General features: G+C 51.8%; 1 protein-coding gene across 1 annotated transcript in view; it reads left to right on the top strand.

Moving 5' to 3' along the window:
• The first annotated feature begins 1086 nt into the window (after nt 1-1086).
• The window catches only part of LOC147118173 (uncharacterized), a 64502-nt gene continuing 38429 nt past the window's right edge, over nt 1087-27159 (top strand). Inside the window, exon 1 of the mRNA XM_085983670.1 lies at nt 1087-1468. Coding sequence (XP_085839796.1) covers nt 1087-1468 — 382 coding nt within the window. The remainder of the gene's footprint in view (nt 1469-27159) is intronic.

Below are 27159 nucleotides of genomic sequence, written 5' to 3'. Positions count from 1 at the left end.
CGGATGAGACGTTAAACCGAGGCCCTGTCCCCACTCTCAGGTGGACGTGAAAAATCCCATGGCACTGTTTCAGAGAGAGCAGGGTCACGTTCCCTGGTGTTCTGGGGCCAATATTTATCCCTCAACCAACAGCAATAAAAAAAAAATATCTGCTCATTTATTAAATTGTTTTTGTCCTCTTTTATGATCCAGGTGTGTTGCAAAACTCCCAGCGTCTGGAGCCACGTGGCGCTAGGCTCATTGTATCTTAGAGAGAGAGGGAGTCTCCGAGGAAGACTTGTATTCGCGAAGAGAGAGAGACTGAGGAAGGAGAGAGAGAGCGAGAGACGTCACGGAAGACATATTGGCGGAGAGAGAGAGAGAGCTGTACTCCGAGGAAGGAGAGCGAGAGACGTCAAGGAAGACGTGCATTGGCGGAGAGAGAGAGCGACACTCCGAGGAAGAAGAGAGAGAGCGTGACTTCGAGGAAGACTTGGATTGGAGAAGAGAGAGAGACTCTGAGAAAGGAGAGCGAGAGGGAGAATCTGAGGAAAGAGAGTGTCGCCCAGGAAGGAGCGAGAGACGTCAAGGAAGCCTTGTACTGGCGGAGAGAGAGAAAGAGTCTCCGAGGAAAGAGAGAGCGAGAGACCTCGAGGAAGACTTGTGTTATCGGAGGGAGACTTTGAGGAAGACTTGTGTTCTCGGAGGGAGTGAGGGAGACTTTGACGAAGACTTGTGTTGGAGGGCAGCGAGTCTCTGAGGAAGACTTGTATTGGCGGAGAGAGTCTCCAAGGAAAGAGAGAACAAGAGACTTCGAGGAAGGCTTGTGTTATTGAAGGGGGAGGCTTTGAGGAAGACTTGCGTTGGAGGACAGCAAGCCTCTGAGGAAGAGTGGTATTGGCGGGGAGAGAGAGAGAGAGAGAGAGACTTCGAGGAAGACTTGATTTGGCGGAGAGGGGGAGATTCCGAGGAAGACATGTATTGACGGAGAGAGCGACTCCGAGAGGGAAACCGAGAGACAGACTGCGCCTTGGCTGGCCCCGGGCTTGATTCCAACAGGGGGGAAGGGGGGGGGTGGGGGGCGGCGAGAGGGCACCCAGCTCATGCATGTCCAGGAGAGGGAGATTCGACTTTGATGATGGCGGCACGTACAGGGGCGACTGGCAGGAGGGCAAGGCGCACGGCTATGGCATCTGCACGGGACCGGGTCAGCAGGGGGAGTACAGCGGGGGCTGGGCCCAGGGCTTCGAGGCGCTGGGCGTCTACACCTGGCCCAGCGGCAGCGCCTACGCCGGCCAGTGGGGCCAGGGCAGGCGGCACGGGCTGGGGGCTGAGCACAAGGCCGGCGGCGGGAGCTATGCGGGCGAGTGGGCCCACGGCGTGAAGGGCCGCCTCGGGGTGCAGGAGGTGCCCGAGGGCACCAGGTACGAGGGCACCTGGAGCGGAGGCTTGCGGGACGGGCACGGCACGGAGACCTACTCGGACGGGGGTAGGTTTTTGGTGGTGCGGCGGGGGTGGGGGGGGCTGTTGGGGGAGTCCGGGGGAACATGTCTGACTGAATGGCGGAATAGGTTCGAGGGGCTGAATGGCCTCCTCCTGTTCCCATGGGGGGCTGAATAGCTTCTTCCTGTTCCTGGGGGGGCTGAATGGCCTCCATCTATTCCCATGGGGGGCTGAATGGCCTCCTCCTGTTCCCATGAGGGGCTGATTGGCCTGCTCCTGTTCCCATGAGGGGCTGTTGTCCTGCTCCTGTTCCCATGAAGGGCTGAATGGCCTCCTCCTGTTCCTTTGTAACAGGCTCGATGGGCTGAATGGCCGCCTCCTGTTCCTGTGTAACAGGCTCGATGGGCTGAATGGCCTCTTCCTGTTCCTGTGTAACAGGCTCGATGGGCTGAATGGCCTCCTCCTGTTCCTGTGTAACAGGCTTGAGGGGCTGAATGGGCTCCTCCTGTTCTTATGAAAGTCACTCACCAAGGCCTTTGTTACCTCTAGACTCGACTATTCCAATGGTCTCCTGGACGGTCTCGCACCTCCCACCCTCCGTAACCATCACCTCATCTGAAACTCTGCTGCCCCGTGTCCTAGCTCGCACCAAGTCCCGTTCACCCATCATCCCTGTTTCTCACTGACCGACACTGGTCCCCGGTCCGGCAACGCCTCGATGTTAAATTTATCATCCTCGTGTTCAAACCCCTCCATGGCCTCTCCCCCTCCCTATCTCTGTAACCTCCACCAGGCCCCGTAACCCCTCCGAGATCTCTGCGCTCCTCCGATTCTGGCCTCTTGAGCATCCCCCCAGGATTTTCATTGCTCCACCATTAGCGGCCGTGCCTTCAGCTGCCTGGGCCCTAAGCTCTGGAGTTCCCTCCCGAAACCTCTCCGCCTCTCTACCTCTCTCTCCTCCTTTAAGACACTCCTTAAAACCTACCTCTTTGACCAAGCTTTTGGTCGCCTGTCCAAAGATTTCCATTTGTGGCTCGGTGTCAAATTTAGTTTTATAACGCTCCTGTGAAGCGCCCTGGGACATTTTAATATGTTAAAGGCACTATAATTAATACAAGTTGTTATATTTAACTCTGTATTTAATCCGGTGCTGTACCTGCCGTGGGAGTGTTTGATGTGGCAGCGTAGAGGGAGATTTATTCTGTATCTAACCCATGCTGTACCTGCCCTGGGAGTGTTTGATGGGACAGTGTAGAGGGAGCTTTACTCTGTATCTAACCCGTGCTGTACCTGCCCTGGGAGTGTTTGATGGGACAGTGTAGAGGGAGCTTTACTCTGTATCTAACCCGTGCTGTACCTGCCCTGGGAGTGTTTGATGGGACAGTGTAGAGGGAGCTTTACTCTGTATCTAACCCGTGCTGTACCTGCCCTGGGAGTGTTTGATGGGACAGTGTAGAGGGAGCTTTACTCTGTATCTAACCCGTGCTGTACCTGCCCTGGGAGTGTTTGATGGGACAGTGTAGAGGGAGCTTTACTCTGTATCTAACCCGTGCTGTACCTGCCCTGGGAGTGTTTGATGGGACAGTGTAGAGGGAGCTTTACTCTGTATCTAACCCGTGCTGTACCTGCCCTGGCATTGTTTGATGGGACAGTGTAGAGGGAGCTTTACTCTGTATCTAACCCGTGCTGTACCTGCCCTGGGAGTGTTTGATGGGACAGTGTTGAGGGAGCTTTACTCTGTATCTAACACGTGCTGTACTTGCCCTGGGAGTGTTTGATGGGAGTGTGTATAGGGAGCTTGACTCTGTATCTAACCCGTGCTGTACCTGCCCTGGGAGTGTTTGATGGGACAGTGTAGAGGGAGCTTTACTCTGTATCTAACCCGTGCTGTACCTGCCCTGCGAGTGTTTGATGGGACAGTGTAGAGGGAGCTTAACTCTGTATCTAACCTGTGCTGTACCTGCCCTGGGAGTGTTTGATGGGACAGTGCAGAGGGAGCTTTACTCTGTATCTAACCCCGTGCTGTACCTGCCCTGGGAGTGTTTGATGGGACAGTGTAGAGGAAGCTTTACTCTGTATCTAACCCGTGCTGTACCTGCCCTGGGAGTGTTTGATGGGACAGTGTAGAGGGAGCTTTACTCTGTATCTAACCCGTGCTGTACCTGCCCTGGGAGTGTTTGATGGCACAGTGTAGAGGGAGCTTTACTCTGTATCCAACCCGTGCTGTACCTGCCCTGGGAGTGTTTGATGGGACAGTGCAGAGGGAGCTTTACTCTGTATCTAACCCTGTGCTGTACCAGCCCTGGGAGTGTTTGATGGGACAGTGTAGAGGGAGCTTTACTCTGTATGTAACCCGTGCGGTATCTGCCCTGGGACTGTTTGGTGGGACAGTGTAGAGGGAGCTTTACTGTGTATCTAACCGGTGCTGTACCTGCCCTGGGAGTGTTTGATGGGACAGTTGTGAGGGAGATTTACTCTGTATCAAACCCGTGCTGCACCTGCCCTGGGAGTGTTTGGCGGGACAGTGTGGAGGGAGCTTTACTCTGTATCTAACCCGTGCTGTACCTGCCCTGGGAGTGTTTGATGGGTCAGTGTAGAGGGAGCGTTACTCTGTATCTCATCCGTGCTGTACCTGCCCTGGGAGTGTTTGACGCGACAGTGTAGATGGAGCTTTACTCTGTATCTAAACCCGTGCTGTCCCTGCCCTGGGAGTCTTTAATGGGACAGTGTAGAGGGAGCTTCACTCTGTATCTAACCCGTGCTGTACCTGCCCTGGGAGTGTTTGCTGGGACACTGCAGAGGGACCTTTACTCTGTATCTAACCTGTGCTGCACATGCCCAGGGAGTGTTTGATGGGCGTGTATGATGGGACAGTGCACAGGGAGATTTACTCTGCATCTAACGCATGCTGTACCTGCCCTGGCAGTGTTTGATGGGACAGTGTAGAGGGTGCTTTATTCTGTATCTAACCCGTGGTGTACCTGCCCTGGGAGTGTTTGATGGGACAGTGTAGAGGGAGATTTACTCTGTATCTAATCCATGCTGTCACTGCGCTGGGAGTGTTTGATGCGACAGTGTAGATGGAGCTTTACTCTGTATCTAACCCCGTGCTGTCCCTGCCCTGGGAGTCTTTAATGGGACAGTGTAGAGGGAGTTTCACTCTGTATCTAACCCGTGGTGTACCTGCCCTGGGAGTGTTTGCTGGGACACTGCAGAGGGACCTTTACTCTGTATCTAACCTGTGCTGTACATGCCCAGGGAGTGTTTGATGGGAGAGTGTAGAGGGAGCTTTACTCTGTATCTAACCCGCGGTGTACCTGCCCTCGGAGTGTTTGATGGGAGAGTGTAGAGGGAGCTTTACTCTGTATCTAACCCGTGCTGTACCTGCCCTGGGAGTGTTTGATGGGACAGTGTAGAGGAATCTTTACTCTGTATCTAACCCCTGTTGCACCTGCTCTGGGAGTGTTTGATGGGACAGTTTAGAGGGAGCTTTACTCTGTATCTACCCGTGCTCGACCTGCCCTGGGAGTGTTTGATGGGACAGTGTAGAGGGAGCTTTACTCTGTATCTAATCCGTACTGTACCTGCCCTGGGAGTTTTTGATTGGACAGTGTAGTGGGAGCTTTACTCTGTATCTAACCCTTGCTGTACCTGCCCTGGGAGTGTTTGATGGGACAGTGTAGAGGAATCTTTAATCTGTATCTAACCCCTGTTGCACCTGCTCTGGGAGTGTTTGATGGGACAGTGTAGATTGAGCCTTACTCTGTATCTAACCCGTGCTGTACCTGCCCTGGGAGTGTTTGATGGGACAGTGTAGAGGGAGCTTTACTCTGTATCTAACCCGTGCGTATCTGCCCTGGGACTGTTTGGTGGGACAGTGTAGAGGGAGCTTTACTCTGTATCTAACCCGTGCTGTACCTGCCCTGGGAGTGTTTGATGGGACAGTGTAGAGGGAGCTTTACTCTGTATCTAACCCGTGCTGTACCTGCACTGTGAGTATTGATGGGACAGTGTAGAGGGAGCTTTACTCTGTATCTATCCAGTACTGTATCTGCCCTGGGAGTGTTTAATGGGACAGTGTAGAGGGACTTTTACTCTGTATCTAACCTGTGCTGTACATGCCCAGGGAGTGTGTGATGGTAAAGTGTAGCAGGAGCTTTACTTTTAACCCCATGCTGGACCTGTCCACAGAGTGTTTGATGTGACAGTGTAGTGGGACCTTTACTCTTTATTTAACACGTGCTGTAGCTGCCCTGGGAGTACTTGCTGGGACAGTGTAGAGGGAGCTTTAATATATATCTAATCCGTGCTGTACCTGCCCTGGGAGTGTTTGATGGGACAGTGTAGAGGGAGCTTTACTCTGTATCTAATCCGTACTGTACCTGCCCTGGGAGTGTTTGATGGGACAGTTTAGAGGGAGCTTTACTCTGTATCTAACCCGTGCTGTACCTGCCCTGGGAGTGTTTGATGGGAGAGTGCAGAGGGAGCTTTACTCTGTATCTAACCCGTGCTGTACCTGTCCTGGTAGTGTTTGATGGGACAGCGTAGATGGAGCTTTACTGTGTATCTAACCTGTGCTGTACCTGCCCTGGGAGTGTTTGATGGGACAGTGCAGAGGGAGCTTTACTCTGTGTCTAACCCGTGCTGTACCTGCCCTGGGAGTGTTTGGTGGGACAGTGTAGAGGGAGCTTTACTCTGTATCTAACCCGTGCTGTACCTGCCCTGGGAGTGTTTGATGGGACAGTGTAGAGGGAGCTTTACTCTGTATCTAACCCGTGCTGTACCTGTCCTGGGAGTGTTTGATGGGACAGCGTAGAGGGAGCTTTACTGTGTATCTAACCTGTGCTGTACCTGCCCTGGGAGTGTTTGATGGGACAGTGTAGAGGGAGCTTTACTCTGTGTCTAACCCGTGCTGTACCTGCCCTGGGAGTGTTTGATGGGACAGTGTAGAGGGAGCTTTACGCTGTATCTAACCCGTGCGGTATCTGCCCCGGGACTGTTTGGTGGGACAGTGTAGAGGGAGCTTTACTCTGTATCTAACCCGTGCTGTACTTGCCCTGGGAGTGTTTGATGGGACAGTTGTGAGGGAGATTTACTCTGTATCTAACCCGTGCTGTACCTGCCCTGGGAGTGTTTGGTGGGACAGTGTTGAGGGAGCTTTACTCTGTATCTAACCCGTGCTGTACCTGCCCTGGGAGTGTTTGATGGGTCAGTGTAGAGGGAGCGTTACTCTGTACCTAACCTGTGCTGTACCTGCCCTGGGAGTGTTTGATGGGTCAGTGTAGAGGGAGCGTTACTCTGTATCTAACCTGTGCTGTACCTGCCCAGGGAGTGTTTGATGGGCGTGTATGATGGGTCAGTGCAGAGGGAGATTTACTCTGCATCTAACGCATGCTGTACCTGCCCTGGGAGTGTTTGATGGGACAGTGTAGAGGGTGCTTTATTCTGTATCTAACCCGTGGTGTACCTGCCCTGGGAGTGTTTGATGGGACAGTGTGGAGGGAGATTTACTCTGTCTCTAACCCGTGCTGGACCTGCCCTGGGAGTGTTTGGTGGGACAGTGTTGAGGGAGCTTTACTCTGTATCTAACCCGTGCTGTACCTGCCCTGGGAGTGTTTGATGGGTCAGTGTAGAGGGAGCGTTACTCTGTATCTAACCTGTGCTGTACCTGCCCTGGGAGTGTTTGATGGGTCAGTGTAGAGGGAGCGTTACTCTGTATCTAACCTGTGCTGTACCTGCCCAGGGAGTGTTTGATGGGCGTGTATGATGGGTCAGTGCAGAGGGAGATTTACTCTGCATCTAACGCATGCTGTACCTGCCCTGGGAGTGTTTGATGGGACAGTGTAGAGGGTGCTTTATTCTGTATCTAACCCGTGGTGTACCTGCCCTGGGAGTGTTTGATGGGACAGTGTGGAGGGAGATTTACTCTGTCTCTAACCCGTGCTGGACCTGCCCTGGGAGTGTTTGGTGGGACAGTGTAGAGGGAGCTTTACTCTGTATCTAACCCGTGCTGTACCTGCCCTGGGAGTGTTTGATGGGTCAGTGTAGAGGGAGCGTTACTCTGTATTTAATCCGTACTGTACCTGCTCTGGGAGTGTTTGATGGGACAGTGTAGAGGGAGATTTACTCTGTATCTAATCCATGCTGTCACTGCGCTGGGAGTGTTTGATGCGACAGTGTAGATGGAGCTTTACTCTGTATCTAACCCCGTGCTGTCCCTGCCCTGGGAGTCTTTAATGGGACAGTGTAGAGGGAGCTTCACTCTGTATCTAACCCGTGGTGTACCTGCCCTGGGAGTGTTTGCTGGGACACTGCAGAGGGACCTTTACTCTGTATCTAACCTGTGCTGTACATGCCCAGGGAGTGTTTGATGGGCGTGTATGATGGGACAGTGTAGAGGGAGCTTTACTCTGTATCTAACCCGCGGTGTACCTGCCCTCGGAGTGTTTGATGGGAGAGTGCAGAGGGAGCTTTACTCTGTATCTAACCCGTGCTGTACCTGCCCTGGGAGTGTTTGATGGGACAGTGTAGAGGAATCTTTACTCTGTATCTAACCCCTGTTGCACCTGCTCTGGGAGTGTTTGATGGGACAGTTTAGAGGGAGCTTTACTCTGTATCTACCCGTGCTCGACCTGCCCTGGGAGTGTTTGATGGGACAGTGCAGAGGGAGCTTTACTCTGTATCTAATCCGTACTGTACCTGCCCTGGGAGTTTTTGATGGGACAGTGTAGTGGGAGCTTTACTCTGTATCTAACCCTTGCTGTACCTGCCCTGGGAGTGTTTGATGGGACAGTGTAGAGGAATCTTTAATCTGTATCTAACCCCTGTTGCACCTGCTCTGGGAGTGTTTGATGGGACAGTGTAGATTGAGCCTTACTCTGTATCTAACCCGTGCTGTACCTGCCCTGGGAGTGTTTGATGGGACAGTGTAGAGGGAGCTTTACTCTGTATCTAACCCGTGCGTATCTGCCCTGGGACTGTTTGGTGGGACAGTGTAGAGGGAGCTTTACTCTGTATCTAACCCGTGCTGTACCTGCCCTGGGAGTGTTGGATGGGACAGTGTAGAGGGAGCTTTACTCTGTATCTAACCCGTGCTGTACTTGCCCTGGGAGTGTTTGATGGGAGTGTGTAGAGGGAGCTTTACTCTGTATCTAACCCGTGCTGTACCTGCCCTGGGAGTGTTTGATGGGACAGTGTAGAGGGAGCTTTACTCTGTATCTAACCCGTGCTGTACCTGCCCTGCGAGTGTTTGATGGGACAGTGTAGAGGGAGCTTAACTCTGTATCTAACCTGTGATGTACCTGCCCTGGGAGTGTTTGATGGGACAGTGTAGAGGGAGCTTTATTCTGTATCTAACCCGTGCTGTACCTGCCCTGGGAGTGTTTGATGGGACAGTGTAGAGGGAGCTTTACTCTGTATCTAACCCGTGCTGTACCTGCCCTGGGAGTGTTTGATGGCACAGTGTAGAGGGAGCTTTACTCTGTATCTAACCCATGCTGTACCTGCCCTGGGAGTGTTTGATGGGACAGTGCAGAGGGAGCTTTACTCTGTATCTAACCCTGTGTTGTACCTGCCCTGGGAGTGTTTGATGGGACAGTGTAGAGGGAGCTTTACTCTGTAACTAACCCGTGCTGTACCTGCCCTGGGAGTGTTTGCTGGGACAGTGTAGAGGGAGCTTTACTCTGTATGTAACCCGTGCGGTATCTGGCCTGGGACTGTTTGGTGGGACAGTGTTGAGGGAGCTTTACTGTGTATCTAACCGGTGCTGTACCTGCCCTGGGAGTGTTTGATGGGACAGTTGTGAGGGAGATTTACTCTGTATCAAACCCGTGCTGCACCTGCCCTGGGAGTGTTTGGCGGGACAGTGTAGAGGGAGCTTTACTCTGTATCTAACCCGTGCTGTACCTGCCCTGGGAGTGTTTGATGGGTCAGTGTAGAGGGAGCGTTACTCTGTATCTAATCCGTGCTGTACCTGCCCTGGGAGTGTTTGACGCGACAGTGTAGATGGAGCTTTACTCTGTATCTAAACCCGTGCTGTCCCTGCCCTGGGAGTCTTTAATGGGACAGTGTAGAGGGAGCTTCACTCTGTATCTAACCCGTGCTGTACCTGCCCTGGGAGTGTTTGCTGGGACACTGCAGAGGGACCTTTACTCTGTATCTAACCTGTGCTGCACATGCCCAGGGAGTGTTTGATGGGCGTGTATGATGGGACAGTGCACAGGGAGATTTACTCTGCATCTAACGCATGCTGTACCTGCCCTGGCAGTGTTTGATGGGACAGTGTAGAGGGTACTTTATTCTGTATCTAACCCGTGGTGTACCTGCCCTGGGAGTATTTGATGGGACAGTGTAGAGGGAGCTTTACTCTGTATCTAACCCACGGTGTACCTGCCCTCAGAGTGTTTGATGGGAGAGTGTAGAGGGAGCTTTACTCTGTATCTAACCCGTGCTGTACCTGCCCTGGGAGTGTTTGATGGGACAGTGTAGAGGGAGCTTTACTCTGTATCTAACCCGTGCTGTACCTGCACTGTGAGTATTGATGGGACAGTGTAGAGGGAGCTTTACTCTGTATCTATCCAGTACTGTACCTGCCCTGGGAGTGTTTAATGGGACAGTGTAGAGGGGCCTTTACTCTGTATCTAACCTGTGCTGTACATGCCCAGGGAGTGTGTGATGGTAAAGTGTAGCAGGAGCTTTACTTTTAACCCCATGCTGGACCTGTCCACAGAGTGTTTGATGTGACAGTGTAGTGGGACCTTTACTCTTTATTTAACACGTGCTGTAGCTGCCCTGGGAGTACTTGCTGGGACAGTGTAGAGGGAGCTTTAATATATATCTAATCCGTGCTGTACCTGCCCTGGGAGTGTTTGATGGGACAGTGTAGAGGGAGCTTTACTCTGTATCTAATCCGTACTGTACCTGCCCTGGGAGTGTTTGATGGGACAGTGTAGAGGGAGCTTTACTCTGTATCTAACCCGTGCTGTACCTGTCCTGGTAGTGTTTGATGGGACAGCGTAGATGGAGCTTTACTGTGTATCTAACCCGTGCTGTACCTGCCCTGGGAGTGTTTGGTGGGACAGTGCAGAGGGAGCTTTACTCTGTATCTAACCCGTGCTGTACCTGCCCTGGGAGTGTTTGATGGGACAGTGTAGAGGGAGCTTTACTCTGTATCTAACCCGTGCTGTACCTGTCCTGGGAGTGTTTGATGGGACAGCGTAGAGGGAGCTTTACTGTGTATCTAACCCATGCTGTACCTGCCCTGGGAGTGTTTGATGGGACAGTGTAGAGGGAGCTTTACGCTGTATCTAACCCGTGCGGTATCTGCCCCGGGACTGTTTGGTGGGACAGTGTAGAGGGAGCTTTACTCTGTATCTAACCCGTGCTGTACTTGCCCTGGGAGTGTTTGATGGGACAGTTGTGAGGGAGATTTACTCTGTATCTAACCCGTGCTGTACCTGCCCTGGGAGTGTTTGATGGGTCAGTGTAGAGGGAGCGTTACTCTGTATCTAACCTGTGCTGTACCTGCCCTGGGAGTGTTTGATGGGTCAGTGTAGAGGGAGCGTTACTCTGTATCTAACCTGTGCTGTACCTGCCCAGGGAGTGTTTGATGGGCGTGTATGATGGGACAGTGCAGAGGGAGATTTACTCTGCATCTAACGCATGCTGTACCTGCCCTGGGAGTGTTTGATGGGACAGTGTAGAGGGTGCTTTATTCTGTATCTAACCCGTGGTGTACCTGCCCTGGGAGTGTTTGATGGGACAGTGTAGAGGGAGATTTACTCTGTATCTAACCCGTGCTGGACCTGCCCTGGGAGTGTTTGGTGGGACAGTGTAGAGGGAGCTTTACTCTGTATCTAACCCGTGCTGTACCTGCCCTGGGAGTGTTTGATGGGTCAGTGTAGAGGGAGCGTTACTCTGTATTTAATCCGTACTGTACCTGCTCTGGGAGTGTTTGATGGGACAGTGTAGAGGGAGATTTACTCTGTATCTAATCCATGCTGTCACTGCGCTGGGAGTGTTTGATGCGACAGTGTAGATGGAGCTTTACTCTGTATCTAACCCCGTGCTGTCCCTGCCCTGGGAGTCTTTAATGGGACAGTGTAGAGGGAGCTTCACTCTGTATCTAACCCGTGGTGTACCTGCCCTGGGAGTGTTTGCTGGGACACTGCAGAGGGACCTTTACTCTGTATCTAACCTGTGCTGTACATGCCCAGGGAGTGTTTGATGGGCGTGTATGATGGGACAGTGTAGAGGGAGCTTTACTCTGTATCTAACCCGCGGTGTACCTGCCCTCGGAGTGTTTGATGGGAGAGTGTAGAGGGAGCTTTACTCTGTATCTAACCCGTGCTGTACCTGCCCTGGGAGTGTTTGATGGGACAGTGTAGAGGAATCTTTACTCTGTATCTAACCCCTGTTGCATCTGCTCTGGGAGTGTTTGATGGGACAGTTTAGAGGGAGCTTTACTCTGTATCTAACCCATGCTGTACCTGCCCTGGGAGTGTTTGATGGGACAGTGTAGAGGGAGCTTTACTCTGTATCTAATCCGTACTGTACCTGCCCTGGGAGTTTTTGATGGGACAGTGTAGTGGGAGCTTTACTCTGTATCTAACCCTTGCTGTACCTGCCCTGGGAGTGTTTGATGGGACAGTGTAGAGGAATCTTTAATCTGTATCTAACCCCTGTTGCACCTGCTCTGGGAGTGTTTGATGGGACAGTGTAGATTGAGCCTTACTCTGTATCTAACCCGTGCTGTACCTGCCCTGGGAGTGTTTGATGGGACAGTGTAGAGGGAGCTTTACTCTGTATCTAACCCGTGCGTATCTGCCCTGGGACTGTTTGGTGGGACAGTGTAGAGGGAGCTTTACTCTGTATCTAACTCGTGCTGTACCTGCCCTGGGAGTGTTTGATGGGACAGTTGTGAGGGAGATTTACTCTGTATCTAACCCGTGCTGCACCTGCTCTAGGAGTGTTTGATGGGACAGTGTAGAGGGAGCTTTACTCTGTATCTAACCCTGTGCTGTACCTGCCCTGGGAGTGTTTGATGGGACAGTGCAGAGGGAGCTTTACTCTGTATCTAACCCGTGCTGTACCTGCCCTGGGAGTGTTTGATGGGACAGTGTAGAGGGAGCTTTACTCTGTATCTAACCCGTGCTGTACCTGCCCTGGGAGTGTTTGATGGGACAGTGTAGAGTGAGCCTTACTCTGTATCTAACCCGTGCTGTACTTGCCCTGGGAGTGTTTGATGGGACAGTGTAGAGGGAGCTTTACTCTGTATCTACCCGTGCTGTACCTGCCCTGGGAGTGTTTGATGGGACAGTGTAGAGTGAGCTTTACTCTGTATCTAACCCTGTGCTGTACCTGCCCTGGGAGTGTTTGATGAGTCAGTGTAGAGTGAGCTTTACTCTGTATCTAACACGTGCTGTAGCTGCCCTGGGAGTGTTTGATGGGAAAGTGTAGAGGGAGCTTTACTCTGTATCTAATCCGTGCTGTACCTGCCCTGGGAGCGTTTGATGGGACAGTGTAGAGGGAGCTTTACTCTGTATCTAACCCGTGCGGTATCTGCCCTGGGACTGTTTGGTGGGACAGTGTAGAGGGAGCTTTACTCTGTATCTAACCCGTGCTGTACCTGCCCTGGGAGTGTTTGATGGGACAGTTGTGAGGGAGATTTACTCTGTATCTAACCCGTGCTGTACCTGCCCTGGGAGTGTTTGGTGGGACAGTGTAGAGGGAGCTTTACTCTGTTTCTAACCCGTGCTGTACCTGCCCTGGGAGTGTTTGATGGGTCAGTGCAGAGGGAGCGTTACTCTGTATCTAATCCGTACTGTACCTGCTCTGGGAGTGTTTGATGGGGACAGTGTAGCAGGAACTTAACTCTGTATCTAACCCGTGCTGTACCTGCCCTGGGAGTGTTTGATGGGACAGTGTAGAGGGAGCTTTACTCTGTATCTAACCCGTGCTGTACCTGCCCTGGGAGTGATTAGTGGGACAGTGTAGAGGGAGCTTTACTCTGTATCTAACCCGTGCTGTACCTGCCCTGGGAGTGTTTCAAGGGACAGTGTAGTGGGACCTTTACTCTGTATCTAATCCATGCTGTACCTGCCCTGGGAGTGTTTGATGGGACAGTGTAGAGGGAGCTTTACTCTGTATCTAATCCGTACTGTACCTGCCCTGGGAGTTTCTGATGGGACAGTGTAGAGGGAGCTTTACTCTGTATCTAACCCGTGCTGTACCTGCCCTGGGAGTGTTTGATGGCACAGTGTCGAGGGAGCTTTACTCTGTATCTAACCCATGCTGTACCTGCCCTGGGAGTGTTTGATGGGACAGTGCAGAGGGAGCTTTACTCTGTATCTAACCCTGTGTTGTACCTGCCCTGGGAGTGTTTGATGGGACAGTGTAGAGGGAGCTTTACTCTGTAACTAACCCGTGCTGTACCTGCCCTGGGAGTGTTTGCTGGGACAGTGTAGAGGGAGCTTTACTCTGTATGTAACCCGTGCGGTATCTGGCCTGGGACTGTTTGGTGGGACAGTGTAGAGGGAGCTTTACTGTGTATCTAACCGGTGCTGTACCTGCCCTGGGAGTGTTTGATGGGACAGTTGTGAGGGAGATTTACTCTGTATCAAACCCGTGCTGCACCTGCCCTGGGAGTGTTTGGCGGGACAGTGTAGAGGGAGCTTTACTCTGTATCTAACCCGTGCTGTACCTGCCCTGGGAGTGTTTGATGGGTCAGTGTAGAGGGAGCGTTACTCTGTATCTAATCCGTGCTGTACCTGCCCTGGGAGTGTTTGACGCGACAGTGTAGATGGAGCTTTACTCTGTATCTAAACCCGTGCTGTCCCTGCCCTGGGAGTCTTTAATGGGACAGTGTAGAGGGAGCTTCACTCTGTATCTAACCCGTGCTGTACCTGCCCTGGGAGTGTTTGCTGGGACACTGCAGAGGGACCTTTACTCTGTATCTAACCTGTGCTGCACATGCCCAGGGAGTGTTTGATGGGCGTGTATGATGGGACAGTGCACAGGGAGATTTACTCTGCATCTAACGCATGCTGTACCTGCCCTGGCAGTGTTTGATGGGACAGTGTAGAGGGTACTTTATTCTGTATCTAACCCGTGGTGTACCTGCCCTGCGAGTGTTTGATGGGACAGTGTAGAGGGAGCTTTACTCTGTATCTAACCCGCGGTGTACCTGCCCTCAGAGTGTTTGATGGGAGAGTGTAGAGGGAGCTTTACTCTGTATCTAACCCGTGCTGTACCTGCCCTGGGAGTGTTTGATGGGACAGTGTAGAGGGAGCTTTACTCTGTATCTAACCCGTGCTGTACCTGCACTGTGAGTATTGATGGGACAGTGTAGAGGGAGCTTTACTCTGTATCTATCCAGTACTGTACCTGCCCTGGGAGTGTTTAATGGGACAGTGTAGAGGGGCCTTTACTCTGTATCTAACCTGTGCTGTACATGCCCAGGGAGTGTGTGATGGTAAAGTGTAGCAGGAGCTTTACTTTTAACCCCATGCTGGAACTGTCCACAGAGTGTTTGATGTGACAGTGTAGAGGGAGCTTTACTCTGTATCTAATCCGTACTGTACCTGCCCTGGGAGTGTTTGATGGGACAGTGTAGAGGGAGCTTTACTCTGTATCTAACCCGTGCTGTACCTGCCCTGGGAGTGTTTGATGGGACAGTGTAGAGGGAGCTTTACTCTGTATCTAATCCGTACTGTACCTGCCCTGGGAGTGTTTGATGGGACAGTGTAGAGGGAGCTTTACTCTGTATCTAACCCGTGCTGTACCTGTCCTGGTAGTGTTTGATGGGACAGCGTAGATGGAGCTTTACTGTGTATCTAACCCGTGCTGTACCTGCCCTGGGAGTGTTTGGTGGGACAGTGTAGAGGGAGCTTTACTCTGTATCTAACCCGTGCTGTACCTGCCCTGGGAGTGTTTGATGGGACAGTGTAGAGGGAGCTTTACTCTGTATCTAACCCGTGCTGTACCTGTCCTGGGAGTGTTTGATGGGACAGCGTAGAGGGAGCTTTACTGTGTATCTAACCTGTGCTGTACCTGCCCTGGGAGTGTTTGATGGGACAGTGCAGAGGGAGCTTTACTCTGTGTCTAACCCGTGCTGTACCTGCCCTGGGAGTGTTTGATGGGACAGTGTAGAGGGAGCTTTACGCTTTATCTAACCCGTGCGGTATCTGCCCCGGGACTGTTTGGTGGGACAGTGTAGAGGGAGCTTTACTCTGTATCTAACCCGTGCTGTACTTGCCCTGGGAGTGTTTGATGGGACAGTTGTGAGGGAGATTTACTCTGTATCTAACCCGTGCTGTACCTGCCCTGGGAGTGTTTGGTGGGACAGTGTTGAGGGAGCTTTACTCTGTATCTAACCCGTGCTGTACCTGCCCTGGGAGTGTTTGATGGGTCAGTGTAGAGGGAGCGTTACTCTGTATCTAACCTGTGCTGTACCTGCCCTGGGAGTGTTTGATGTGTCAGTGTAGAGGGAGCGTTACTCTGTATCTAACCTGTGCTGTACCTGCCCAGGGAGTGTTTGATGGGCGTGTATGATGGGACAGTGCAGAGGGAGATTTACTCTGCATCTAACGCATGCTGTACCTGCCCTGGGAGTGTTTGATGGGACAGTGTAGAGGGTGCTTTATTCTGTATCTAACCCGTGGTGTACCTGCCCTGGGAGTGTTTGATGGGACAGTGTAGAGGGAGATTTACTCTGTATCTAACCCGTGCTGGACCTGCCCTGGGAGTGTTTGCTGGGACAGTGTAGAGGGAGCTTTACTCTGTATCTAACCCGTGCTGTACCTGCCCTGGGAGTGTTTGATGGGTCAGTGTAGAGGGAGCGTTACTCTGTATTTAATCCGTACTGTACCTGCTCCGGGAGTGTTTGATGGGACAGTGTAGAGGGAGATTTACTCTGTATCTAATCCATGCTGTCACTGCGCTGGGAGTGTTTGATGCGACAGTGTAGATGGAGCTTTACTCTGTATCTAGCCCCGTGCTGTCCCTGCCCTGGGAGTCTTTAATGGGACAGTGTAGAGGGAGCTTCACTCTGTATCTAACCCGTGGTGTACCTGCCCTGGGAGTGTTTGCTGGGACACTGCAGAGGGACCTTTACTCTGTATCTAACCTGTGCTGTACATGCCCAGGGAGTGTTTGATGGGCGTGTATGATGGGACAGTGTAGAGGAATCTTTACTCTGTATCTAACCCCTGCTGCACCTGCTCTGGGAGTGTTTGATGGGACAGTTTAGAGGGAGCTTTACTCTGTATCTAATCCGTACTGTACCTGCCCTGGGAGTTTTTGATGGGACAGTGTAGTGGGAGCTTTACTCTGTATCTAACCCTTGCTGTACCTGGCCTGGGAGTGTTTGATGGGACAGTGTAGAGGAATCTTTAATCTGTATCTAACCCCTGTTGCACCTGCTCTGGGAGTGTTTGATGGGACAGTGTAGATTGAGCCTTACTCTGTATCTAACCCGTGCTGTACCTGCCCTGGGAGTGTTTGATGGGACAGTGTAGAGGGAGCTTTACTCTGTATCTAACCCGTGCGTATCTGCCCTGGGACTGTTTGGTGGGACAGTGTAGAGGGAGCTTTACTCTGTATCTAACCCGTGCTGTACCTGCCCTGGGAGTGTTTGATGGGACAGTTGTGAGGGAGATTTACTCTGTATCTAACCCGTGCTGCACCTGCTCTAGGAGTGTTTGATGGGACAGTGTAGAGGGAGCTTTACTCTGTATCTAACCCTGTGCTGTACCTGCCCTGGGAGTGTTTGATGGGACAGTGCAGAGGGAGCTTTACTCTGTATCTAACCCGTGCTGTACCTGCCCTGGGAGTGTTTGATGGGACAGTGTAGAGGGAGCTTTACTCTGTATCTAACCCGTGCTGTACCTGCCCTGGGAGTGTTTGATGGGACAGTGTAGAGTGAGCCTTACTCTGTATCTAACCCGTGCTGTACTTGCCCTGGGAGTGTTTGATGGGACAGTGTAGAGGTAGCTTTACTCTGTATCTACCCGTGCTGTACCTGCCCTGGGAGTGTTTGATGGGACAGTGTACAGTGAGCTTTACTCTGTATCTAACCCTGTGCTGTACCTGCCCTGGGAGTGTTTGATGAGTCAGTGTAGAGTGAGCTTTACTCTGTATCTAACACGTGCTGTAGCTGCCCTGGGAGTGTTTGATGGGAAAGTGTAGAGGGAGCTTTACTCTGTATCTAATCCGTGCTGTACCTGCCCTGGGAGCGTTTGATGGGACAGTGTAGAGGGAGCTTTACTCTGTATCTAACCCGTGCGGTATCTGCCCTGGGACTGTTTGGTGGGACAGTGTAGAGGGAGCTTTACTCTGTATCTAACCCGTGCTGTACCTGCCCTGGGAGTGTTTGATGGGACAGTTGTGAGGGAGATTTACTCTGTATCTAACCCGTGCTGTACCTGCCCTGGGAGTGTTTGGTGGGACAGTGTAGAGGGAGCTTTACTCTGTTTCTAACCCGTGCTGTACCTGCCCTGGGAGTGTTTGATGGGTCAGTGTAGAGGGAGCGTTACTCTGTATCTAATCCGTACTGTACCTGCTCTGGGAGTGTTTGATGGGGACAGTGTAGCAGGAACTTAACTCTGTATCTAACCCGTGCTGTACCTGCCCTGGGAGTGTTTGATGGGACAGTGTAGAGGGAGCTTTACTCTGTATCTAACCCGTGCTGTACCTGCCCTGGGAGTGATTAGTGGGACAGTGTAGAGGGAGCTTTACTCTGTATCTAACCCGTGCTGTACCTGCCCTGGGAGTGTTTCAAGGGACAGTGTCGTGGGACCTTTACTCTGTATCTAATCAATGCTGTACCTGCCCTGGGAGTGTTTGATGGGACAGTGTAGAGGGAGCTTTACTCTGTATCTAATCCGTACTGTACCTGCCCTGGGAGTTTCTGATGGGACAGTGCAGAGGGAGCTTTACTCTATATCTAACCCTTGCTGTGCCTGCCCTGGGAGTGTTTGATGGGACAGTGTAGAGGGAGCTTTACTCTGTATCTAACCCTGTGCTGTACCTGCCCTGGGAGCGTTTGATTGGACAGTGTAGATTGAGCCTTACTCTGTATCTAACCCGTGCTGTACCTGCCCTGGGAGTGTTTGATGGGACAGTGTAGAGGGAGCTTTACTCTGTATCTAATCCGTACTGTTCCTGCCCTGGGAGTTTTTGATGGGACAGTGTAGTGGGAGCTTTACTCTGTATCTAACCCTTGCTGTACCTGCCCTGGGAGTGTTTGATGGGACAGTGCAGAGGAATCTTTAATCTGTATCTAACCCGTGCTGTACCTGCCCTGGGAGTGTTTGTTGGGACAGTGTAGATTGAGCCTTACTCTGTATCTAACCCGTGCTGTACCTGCCCTGGGAGTGTTTGATGGGACAGTGTAGAGGGAGCTTTACTCTGTATCTAACCCGTGCTGTACCTGCCCTGGGAGTGTTTGATGGGACAGTGTCGAGGGAGCTTTACCCTGTATCTAACCCGTGCTGTACCTGCCCTGGGAGTGTTTGATGGGACGGTGTAGAGGGCGCTTTACTCTGTATCTAACCCATGGTGTACCTGCCATGTGAGTGTTTGATGGGACAGTGTAGAGGGAGCTTTACTCTGTATCTAACTCATGCTGTACCTGCCCTGGGAGTGTTTGATGGGACAGTGTAGAGGGAGCTTTACTCTGTATCTAACCCGTGCTGTACCTGCCCTGGGAGTGTTTGATGGGACAGTGTAGAGGGAGCTTTACTGTGTATCTAACCCGTGCTGTACCTGCCCTGGGAGTGTTTGATGGGACAGTGTAGAGGGAGCTTTACTCTGTATCTAACCCGTGCTGTACCTGCCCTGGGAGTGTTTGATGGGACAGTGTAGAGGGAGCTTTACTTTGTATCTAACCCGTGCTGCACCTGCTCTAGGAGTGTTTGATGGGACAGTGTAGAGGGAGCTTTACTCTGTATCTAACCCTGTGCTGTACCTGCCCTGGGAGTGTTTGATGGGTCACTGTAGAGTGAGCTTTACTCTGTATCTAACCCGTACTTTACCTGCCCTGGGAGTGTTTGATGGGACAGTGTAGAGGGAGCTTTACTCTGTATCTAACCTGTGCTGTACCTGCCCTGGGAGTGTTTGATGGGACAGTGTAGAGGGAGCCTTACTCTGTATCTAACCCGTGCTGTACCTGCCCTGGGAGTGTTTGATGGGACAGTGTAGAGGGAGCTTTACTCTGTATCTAACCCGTGCTGTACCTGCCCTGGGAGTGTTTGATGGGACAGTGTAGAGGGAGCTTTACTCTGTATCTAACCCGTGCTGTACCTGCCCTGGGAGTGATTAGTGGGACAGTGTAGAGGGAGCTTTACTCTGTATCTAACCCGTGCTGTACCTGCCCTGGGTGTGTTTCAAGGGACAGTGTCGTGGGACCTTTACTCTGTATCTAATCAATGCTGTACCTGCCCTGGGAGTGTTTGATGGGACAGTGTAGAGGGAGCTTTACTCTGTATCTAATCCGTACTGTACCTGCCCTGGGAGTTTCTGATGGGACAGTGCAGAGGGAGCTTTACTCTATATCTAACCCTTGCTGTGCCTGCCCTGGGAGTGTTTGATGGGACAGTGTAGAGGGAGCTTTACTCTGTATCTAACCCTGTGCTGTACCTGCCCTGGGAGCGTTTGATTGGACAGTGTAGATTGAGCCTTACTCTGTATCTAACCCGTGCTGTACCTGCCCTGGGAGTGTTTGATGGGACAGTGTAGAGGGAGCTTTACTCTGTATCTAATCCGTACTGTTCCTGCCCTGGGAGTTTTTGATGGGACAGTGTAGTGGGAGCTTTACTCTGTATCTAACCCTTGCTGTACCTGCCCTGGGAGTGTTTGATGGGACAGTGCAGAGGAATCTTTAATCTGTATCTAACCCGTGCTGTACCTGCCCTGGGAGTGTTTGTTGGGACAGTGTAGATTGAGCCTTACTCTCTATCTAACCCGTGCTGTACCTGCCCTGGGAGTGTTTGATGGGACAGTGTAGAGGGAGCTTTACTCTGTATCTAACCCGTGCTGTACCTGCCCTGGGAGTGTTTGATGGGACAGTGTAGAGGGAGCTTTACCCTGTATCTAACCCGTGCTGTACCTGCCCTGGGAGTGTTTGATGGGACGGTGTAGAGGGAGCTTTACTCTGTATCTAACCCATGGTGTACCTGCCATGTGAGTGTTTGATGGGACAGTGTAGAGGGAGCTTTACTCTGTATCTAACTCATGCTGTACCTGCCCTGGGAGTGTTTGATGGGACAGTGTAGAGGGAGCTTTACTCTGTATCTAACCCGTGCTGTACCTGCCCTGGGAGTGTTTGATGGGACAGTGTAGAGGGAGCTTTACTGTGTATCTAACCCGTGCTGTACCTGCCCTGGGAGTGTTTGACGGGACAGTGTAGAGGGAGCTTTACTCTGTATCTAACCCGTGCTGTACCTGCCCTGGGAGTGTTTGATGGGACAGTGTAGAGGGAGCTTTACTTTGTATCTAACCCGTGCTGCACCTGCTCTAGGAGTGTTTGATGGGACAGTGTAGAGGGAGCTTTACTCTGTATCTAACCCTGTGCTGTACCTGCCCTGGGAGTGTTTGATGGGTCAGTGTAGAGTGAGCTTTACTCTGTATCTAACCCGTACTTTACCTGCCCTGGGAGTGTTTGATGGGACAGTGTAGAGGGAGCTTTACTCTGTATCTAACCTGTGCTGTACCTGCCCTGGGAGTGTTTGATGGGACAGTGTAGAGGGAGCCTTACTCTGTATCTAACCCGTGCTGTACCTGCCCTGGGAGTGTTTGATGGGACAGTGTAGAGGGAGCTTTACTCTGTATCTAACCCGTGCTGTACCTGCCCTGGGAGTGTTTGATGGGACAGTGTAGAGGGAGCTTTACTCTGTATCTAACCTGTGCTGTACCTGCCCTGGGAGTGTTTGATGGGACAGTGTAGAGGGAGCTTTACTCTGTATCTAACCCGTGCTGTACCTGCCCTGGGAGTGTTTGATGGGACAGTGTAGAGGGAGCTTTACTCTGTATCTAACCCGTGCTGTACCTGTCCTGGGCGTGTTTGATGGGACAGTGTAGAGGGAGCTTTACTCTGTATCTAACCCGTGCTGTACCTGCCCTGGGAGTGTTTGATGGGACAGTGTAGAGGGAGCTTTACCCTGTATCTAACCCCGTGCTGTACCTGCCCTGGGAGTGTTTGATGGGACAGTGTCGAGGGAGCTTTACTCTGTATCTAACCCGTGCTGTACCTGCCCTGGGAGTGTTTGGTGGGACAGTGTAGAGGGAGCTTTAGTCTGTATCTAACCCGTGCTGTACCTGCCCTGGGAGTGTTTGATGGGTCAGTGTAGAGGGAGCGTTACTCTGTATCTAACCCATGCTGTCCCTGCCCTGGGCGTGTATAATGGGACAGTGTAGAAGGAGATTTACTCTGTATCTAATCCGTGCTGTCACTGCGCTGGGAGTGTTTGATGCGACAGTGTAGATGGAGCTTTACTCTGTATCTAACCCCGTGCTGTCCCTGCCCTGGGAGTCTTTAATGGGACAGTGTAGAGGGAGCTTCACTCTGTATCTATCCAGTACTGTATCTGCCCTGGGAGTGTTTAATGGGACAGTGTAGAGGGACCTTTACTCTGTATCTAATCTGTGCTGTACATGCCCAGGGAGTGTGTGATGGTACAGTGTAGCAGGAGCTTTACTTTTAACCCCATGCTGGACCTGTCCACAGAGTGTTTGATGTGACAGTGTAGTGGGACCTTTACTCTGTATCTAATCCGTACTGTACCTGCCCTGGGAGTTTCTGATGGGACAGTGTAGAGGGAGCTTTACTCTATATCTAACCCTTGCTGTGCCTGCCCTGGGAGTGTTTGATGGGACAGTGTAGAGGGAGCTTTACTCTGTATCTAAGTCGTGCTGCACCTGCCCTGGGAGTACTTGCTGGGACAGTGTAGAGGGAGCTTTAATATATATCTAATCCGTACTGTACCTGCCCTGGGAGTGTTTGATGGGACAGTGTAGACAGCGCTGTACGCTGTATCTAACCCGTGCTGTACCTGCCCTGGGACTGTTTGATGGGACAATGTAGAGGGAGCTTCACTCTGTATCTAACCCGTGCTGTACCTGCCCTGGGAGTGTTTGATGGGACAGTGTAGAGGGAGCTTTACTCTGTATCTAATCCGTCCTGTACCTGCCCTGGGAGTGTTTGATGGGACAGTGTAGAGGGAGCTTTACTCTGTATCTAACCCATGCTGTACCTGCCCTGGGAGTGTTTGATGGGACAGTGTAGAGGGAGCTTTACTCTGTATCTAACCCTGTGCTGTACCTGCCCTGGGAGCGTTTGATTGGACAGTGTAGATTGAGCCTTACTCTGTATCTAACCCGTGCTGTACCTGCCCTGGGAGTGTTTGATGGGACAGTGTAGAGGAATCTTTAATCTGTATCTAACCCGTGCTGTACCTGCCCTGGGAGTGTTTGTTGGGACAGTGTAGATTGAGCCTTACTCTGTATCTAACCCGTGCTGTACCTGCCCTGGGAGTGTTTGATGGGACAGTGTAGAGGGAGCTTTACTCTGTATCTAACCCGTGCTGTACCTGCCCTGGGAGTGTTTGATGGGACAGTGTAGAGGGAGCTTTACCCTGTATCTAACCCGTGCTGTACCTGCCCTGGGAGTGTTTGATGGGACGGTGTAGAGGGAGCTTTACTCTGTATCTAACCCATGGTGTACCTGCCATGTGAGTGTTTGATGGGACAGTGTAGAGGGAGCTTTACTCTGTATCTAACTCATGCTGTACCTGCCCTGGGAGTGTTTGATGGGACAGTGTAGAGGGAGCTTTACTCTGTATCTAACCCGTGCTGTACCTGCCCTGGGAGTGTTTGATGGGACAGTGTAGAGGGAGCTTTACTGTGTATCTAACCCGTGCTGTACCTGCCCTGGGAGTGTTTGACGGGACAGTGTAGAGGGAGCTTTACTCTGTATCTAACCCGTGCTGTACCTGCCCTGGGAGTGTTTGATGGGACAGTGTAGAGGGAGCTTTACTTTGTATCTAACCCGTGCTGCACCTGCTCTAGGAGTGTTTGATGGGACAGTGTAGAGGGAGCTTTACTCTGTATCTAACCCTGTGCTGTACCTGCCCTGGGAGTGTTTGATGGGTCAGTGTAGAGTGAGCTTTACTCTGTATCTAACCCGTACTTTACCTGCCCTGGGAGTGTTTGATGGGACAGTGTAGAGGGAGCTTTACTCTGTATCTAACCTGTGCTGTACCTGCCCTGGGAGTGTTTGATGGGACAGTGTAGAGGGAGCCTTACTCTGTATCTAACCCGTGCTGTACCTGCCCTGGGAGTGTTTGATGGGACAGTGTAGAGGGAGCTTTACTCTGTATCTAACCCGTGCTGTACCTGCCCTGGGAGTGTTTGATGGGACAGTGTAGAGGGAGCTTTACTCTGTATCTAACCTGTGCTGTACCTGCCCTGGGAGTGTTTGATGGGACAGTGTAGAGGGAGCTTTACTCTGTATCTAACCCGTGCTGTACCTGCCCTGGGAGTGTTTGATGGGACAGTGTAGAGGGAGCTTTACTCTGTATCTAACCCGTGCTGTACCTGTCCTGGGCGTGTTTGATGGGACAGTGTAGAGGGAGCTTTACTCTGTATCTAACCCGTGCTGTACCTGCCCTGGAAGTGTTTGATGGGACAGTGTAGAGGGAGCTTTACCCTGTATCTAACCCCGTGCTGTACCTGCCCTGGGAGTGTTTGATGGGACAGTGTCGAGGGAGCTTTACTCTGTATCTAACCCGTGCTGTACCTGCCCTGGGAGTGTTTGGTGGGACAGTGTAGAGGGAGCTTTAGTCTGTATCTAACCCGTGCTGTACCTGCCCTGGGAGTGTTTGATGGGTCAGTGTAGAGGGAGCGTTACTCTGTATCTAACCCATGCTGTCCCTGCCCTGGGCGTGTATAATGGGACAGTGTAGAAGGAGATTTACTCTGTATCTAATCCGTGCTGTCACTGCGCTGGGAGTGTTTGATGCGACAGTGTAGATGGAGCTTTACTCTGTATCTAACCCCGTGCTGTCCCTGCCCTGGGAGTCTTTAATGGGACAGTGTAGAGGGAGCTTCACTCTGTATCTATCCAGTACTGTATCTGCCCTGGGAGTGTTTAATGGGACAGTGTAGAGGGACCTTTACTCTGTATCTAATCTGTGCTGTACATGCCCAGGGAGTGTGTGATGGTACAGTGTAGCAGGAGCTTTACTTTTAACCCCATGCTGGACCTGTCCACAGAGTGTTTGATGTGACAGTGTAGTGGGACCTTTACTCTGTATCTAATCCGTACTGTACCTGCCCTGGGAGTTTCTGATGGGACAGTGTAGAGGGAGCTTTACTCTATATCTAACCCTTGCTGTGCCTGCCCTGGGAGTGTTTGATGGGACAGTGTAGAGGGAGCTTTACTCTGTATCTAAGTCGTGCTGCACCTGCCCTGGGAGTACTTGCTGGGACAGTGTAGAGGGAGCTTTAATATATATCTAATCCGTACTGTACCTGCCCTGGGAGTGTTTGATGGGACAGTGTAGACAGCGCTGTACGCTGTATCTAACCCGTGCTGTACCTGCCCTGGGACTGTTTGATGGGACAATGTAGAGGGAGCTTCACTCTGTATCTAACCCGTGCTGTACCTGCCCTGGGAGTGTTTGATGGGACAGTGTAGAGGGAGCTTTACTCTGTATCTAATCCGTCCTGTACCTGCCCTGGGAGTGTTTGATGGGACAGTGTAGAGGGAGCTTTACTCTGTATCTAACCCATGCTGTACCTGCCCTGGGAGTGTTTGATGGGACAGTGTAGAGGGAGCTTTACTCTGTATCTAACCCTGTGCTGTACCTGCCCTGGGAGCGTTTGATTGGACAGTGTAGATTGAGCCTTACTCTGTATCTAACCCGTGCTGTACCTGCCCTGGGAGTGTTTGATGGGACAGTGTAGAGGGAGCTTTACTCTGTATCTAATCCGTACTGTTCCTGCCCTGGGAGTTTTTGATGGGACAGTGTAGTGGGAGCTTTACTCTGTATCTAACCCTTGCTGTACCTGCCCTGGGAGTGTTTGATGGGACAGTGCAGAGGAATCTTTAATCTGTATCTAACCCGTGCTGTACCTGCCCTGGGAGTGTTTGTTGGGACAGTGTAGATTGAGCCTTACTCTGTATCTAACCCGTGCTGTACCTGCCCTGGGAGTGTTTGATGGGACAGTGTAGAGGGAGCTTTACTCTGTATCTAACCCGTGCTGTACCTGCCCTGGGAGTGTTTGATGGGACAGTGTAGAGGGAGCTTTACCCTTTATCTAACCCGTGCTGTACCTGCCCTGGGAGTGTTTGATGGGACGGTGTAGAGGGAGCTTTACTCTGTATCTAACCCATGGTGTACCTGCCATGTGAGTGTTTGATGGGACAGTGTAGAGGGAGCTTTACTCTGTATCTAACTCATGCTGTACCTGCCCTGGGAGTGTTTGATGGGACAGTGTAGAGGGAGCTTTACTCTGTATCTAACCCGTGCTGTACCTGCCCTGGGAGTGTTTGATGGGACAGTGTAGAGGGAGCTTTACTGTGTATCTAACCCGTGCTGTACCTGCCCTGGGAGTGTTTGACGGGACAGTGTAGAGGGAGCTTTACTCTGTATCTAACCCGTGCTGTACCTGCCCTGGGAGTGTTTGATGGGACAGTGTAGAGGGAGCTTTACTTTGTATCTAACCCGTGCTGCACCTGCTCTAGGAGTGTTTGATGGGACAGTGTAGAGGGAGCTTTACTCTGTATCTAACCCTGTGCTGTACCTGCCCTGGGAGTGTTTGATGGGTCAGTGTAGAGTGAGCTTTACTCTGTATCTAACCCGTACTTTACCTGCCCTGGGAGTGTTTGATGGGACAGTGTAGAGGGAGCTTTACTCTGTATCTAACCTGTGCTGTACCTGCCCTGGGAGTGTTTGATGGGACAGTGTAGAGGGAGCCTTACTCTGTATCTAACCCGTGCTGTACCTGCCCTGGGAGTGTTTGATGGGACAGTGTAGAGGGAGCTTTACTCTGTATCTAACCCGTGCTGTACCTGCCCTGGGAGTGTTTGATGGGACAGTGTAGAGGGAGCTTTACTCTGTATCTAACCTGTGCTGTACCTGCCCTGGGTGTGTTTGATGGGACAGTGTAGAGGGAGCTTTACTCTGTATCTAACCCGTGCTGTACCTGCCCTGGGAGTGTTTGATGGGACAGTGTAGAGGGAGCTTTACTCTGTATCTAACCCGTGCTGTACCTGTCCTGGGAGTGTTTGATGGGACAGTGTAGAGGGAGCTTTACTCTGTATCTAACCCGTGCTGTACCTGCCCTGGGAGTGTTTGATGGGACAGTGTAGAGGGAGCTTTACCCTGTATCTAACCCCGTGCTGTACCTGCCCTGGGAGTGTTTGATGGGACAGTGTAGAGGGAGCTTTACTCTGTATCTAACCCGTGCTGTACCTGCCCTGGGAGTGTTTGGTGGGACAGTGTAGAGGGAGCTTTAGTCTGTATCTAACCCGTGCTGTACCTGCCCTGGGAGTGTTTGATGGGTCAGTGTAGAGGGAGCGTTACTCTGTATCTAACCCATGCTGTCCCTGCCCTGGGCGTGTATAATGGGACAGTGTAGAAGGAGATTTACTCTGTATCTAATCCGTGCTGTCACTGCGCTGGGAGTGTTTGATGCGACAGTGTAGATGGAGCTTTACTCTGTATCTAACCCCGTGCT

The sequence above is a fragment of the Somniosus microcephalus genome, chromosome 4, assembly GCF_052327205.1.
Source record: "Somniosus microcephalus isolate GS21.2 chromosome 4, FLI_Smic_1.0, whole genome shotgun sequence".
NCBI classification, from domain to species: Eukaryota; Metazoa; Chordata; class Chondrichthyes; order Squaliformes; family Somniosidae; genus Somniosus; species Somniosus microcephalus.
This window is presented reverse-complemented; position numbering and strand designations above follow the sequence as displayed.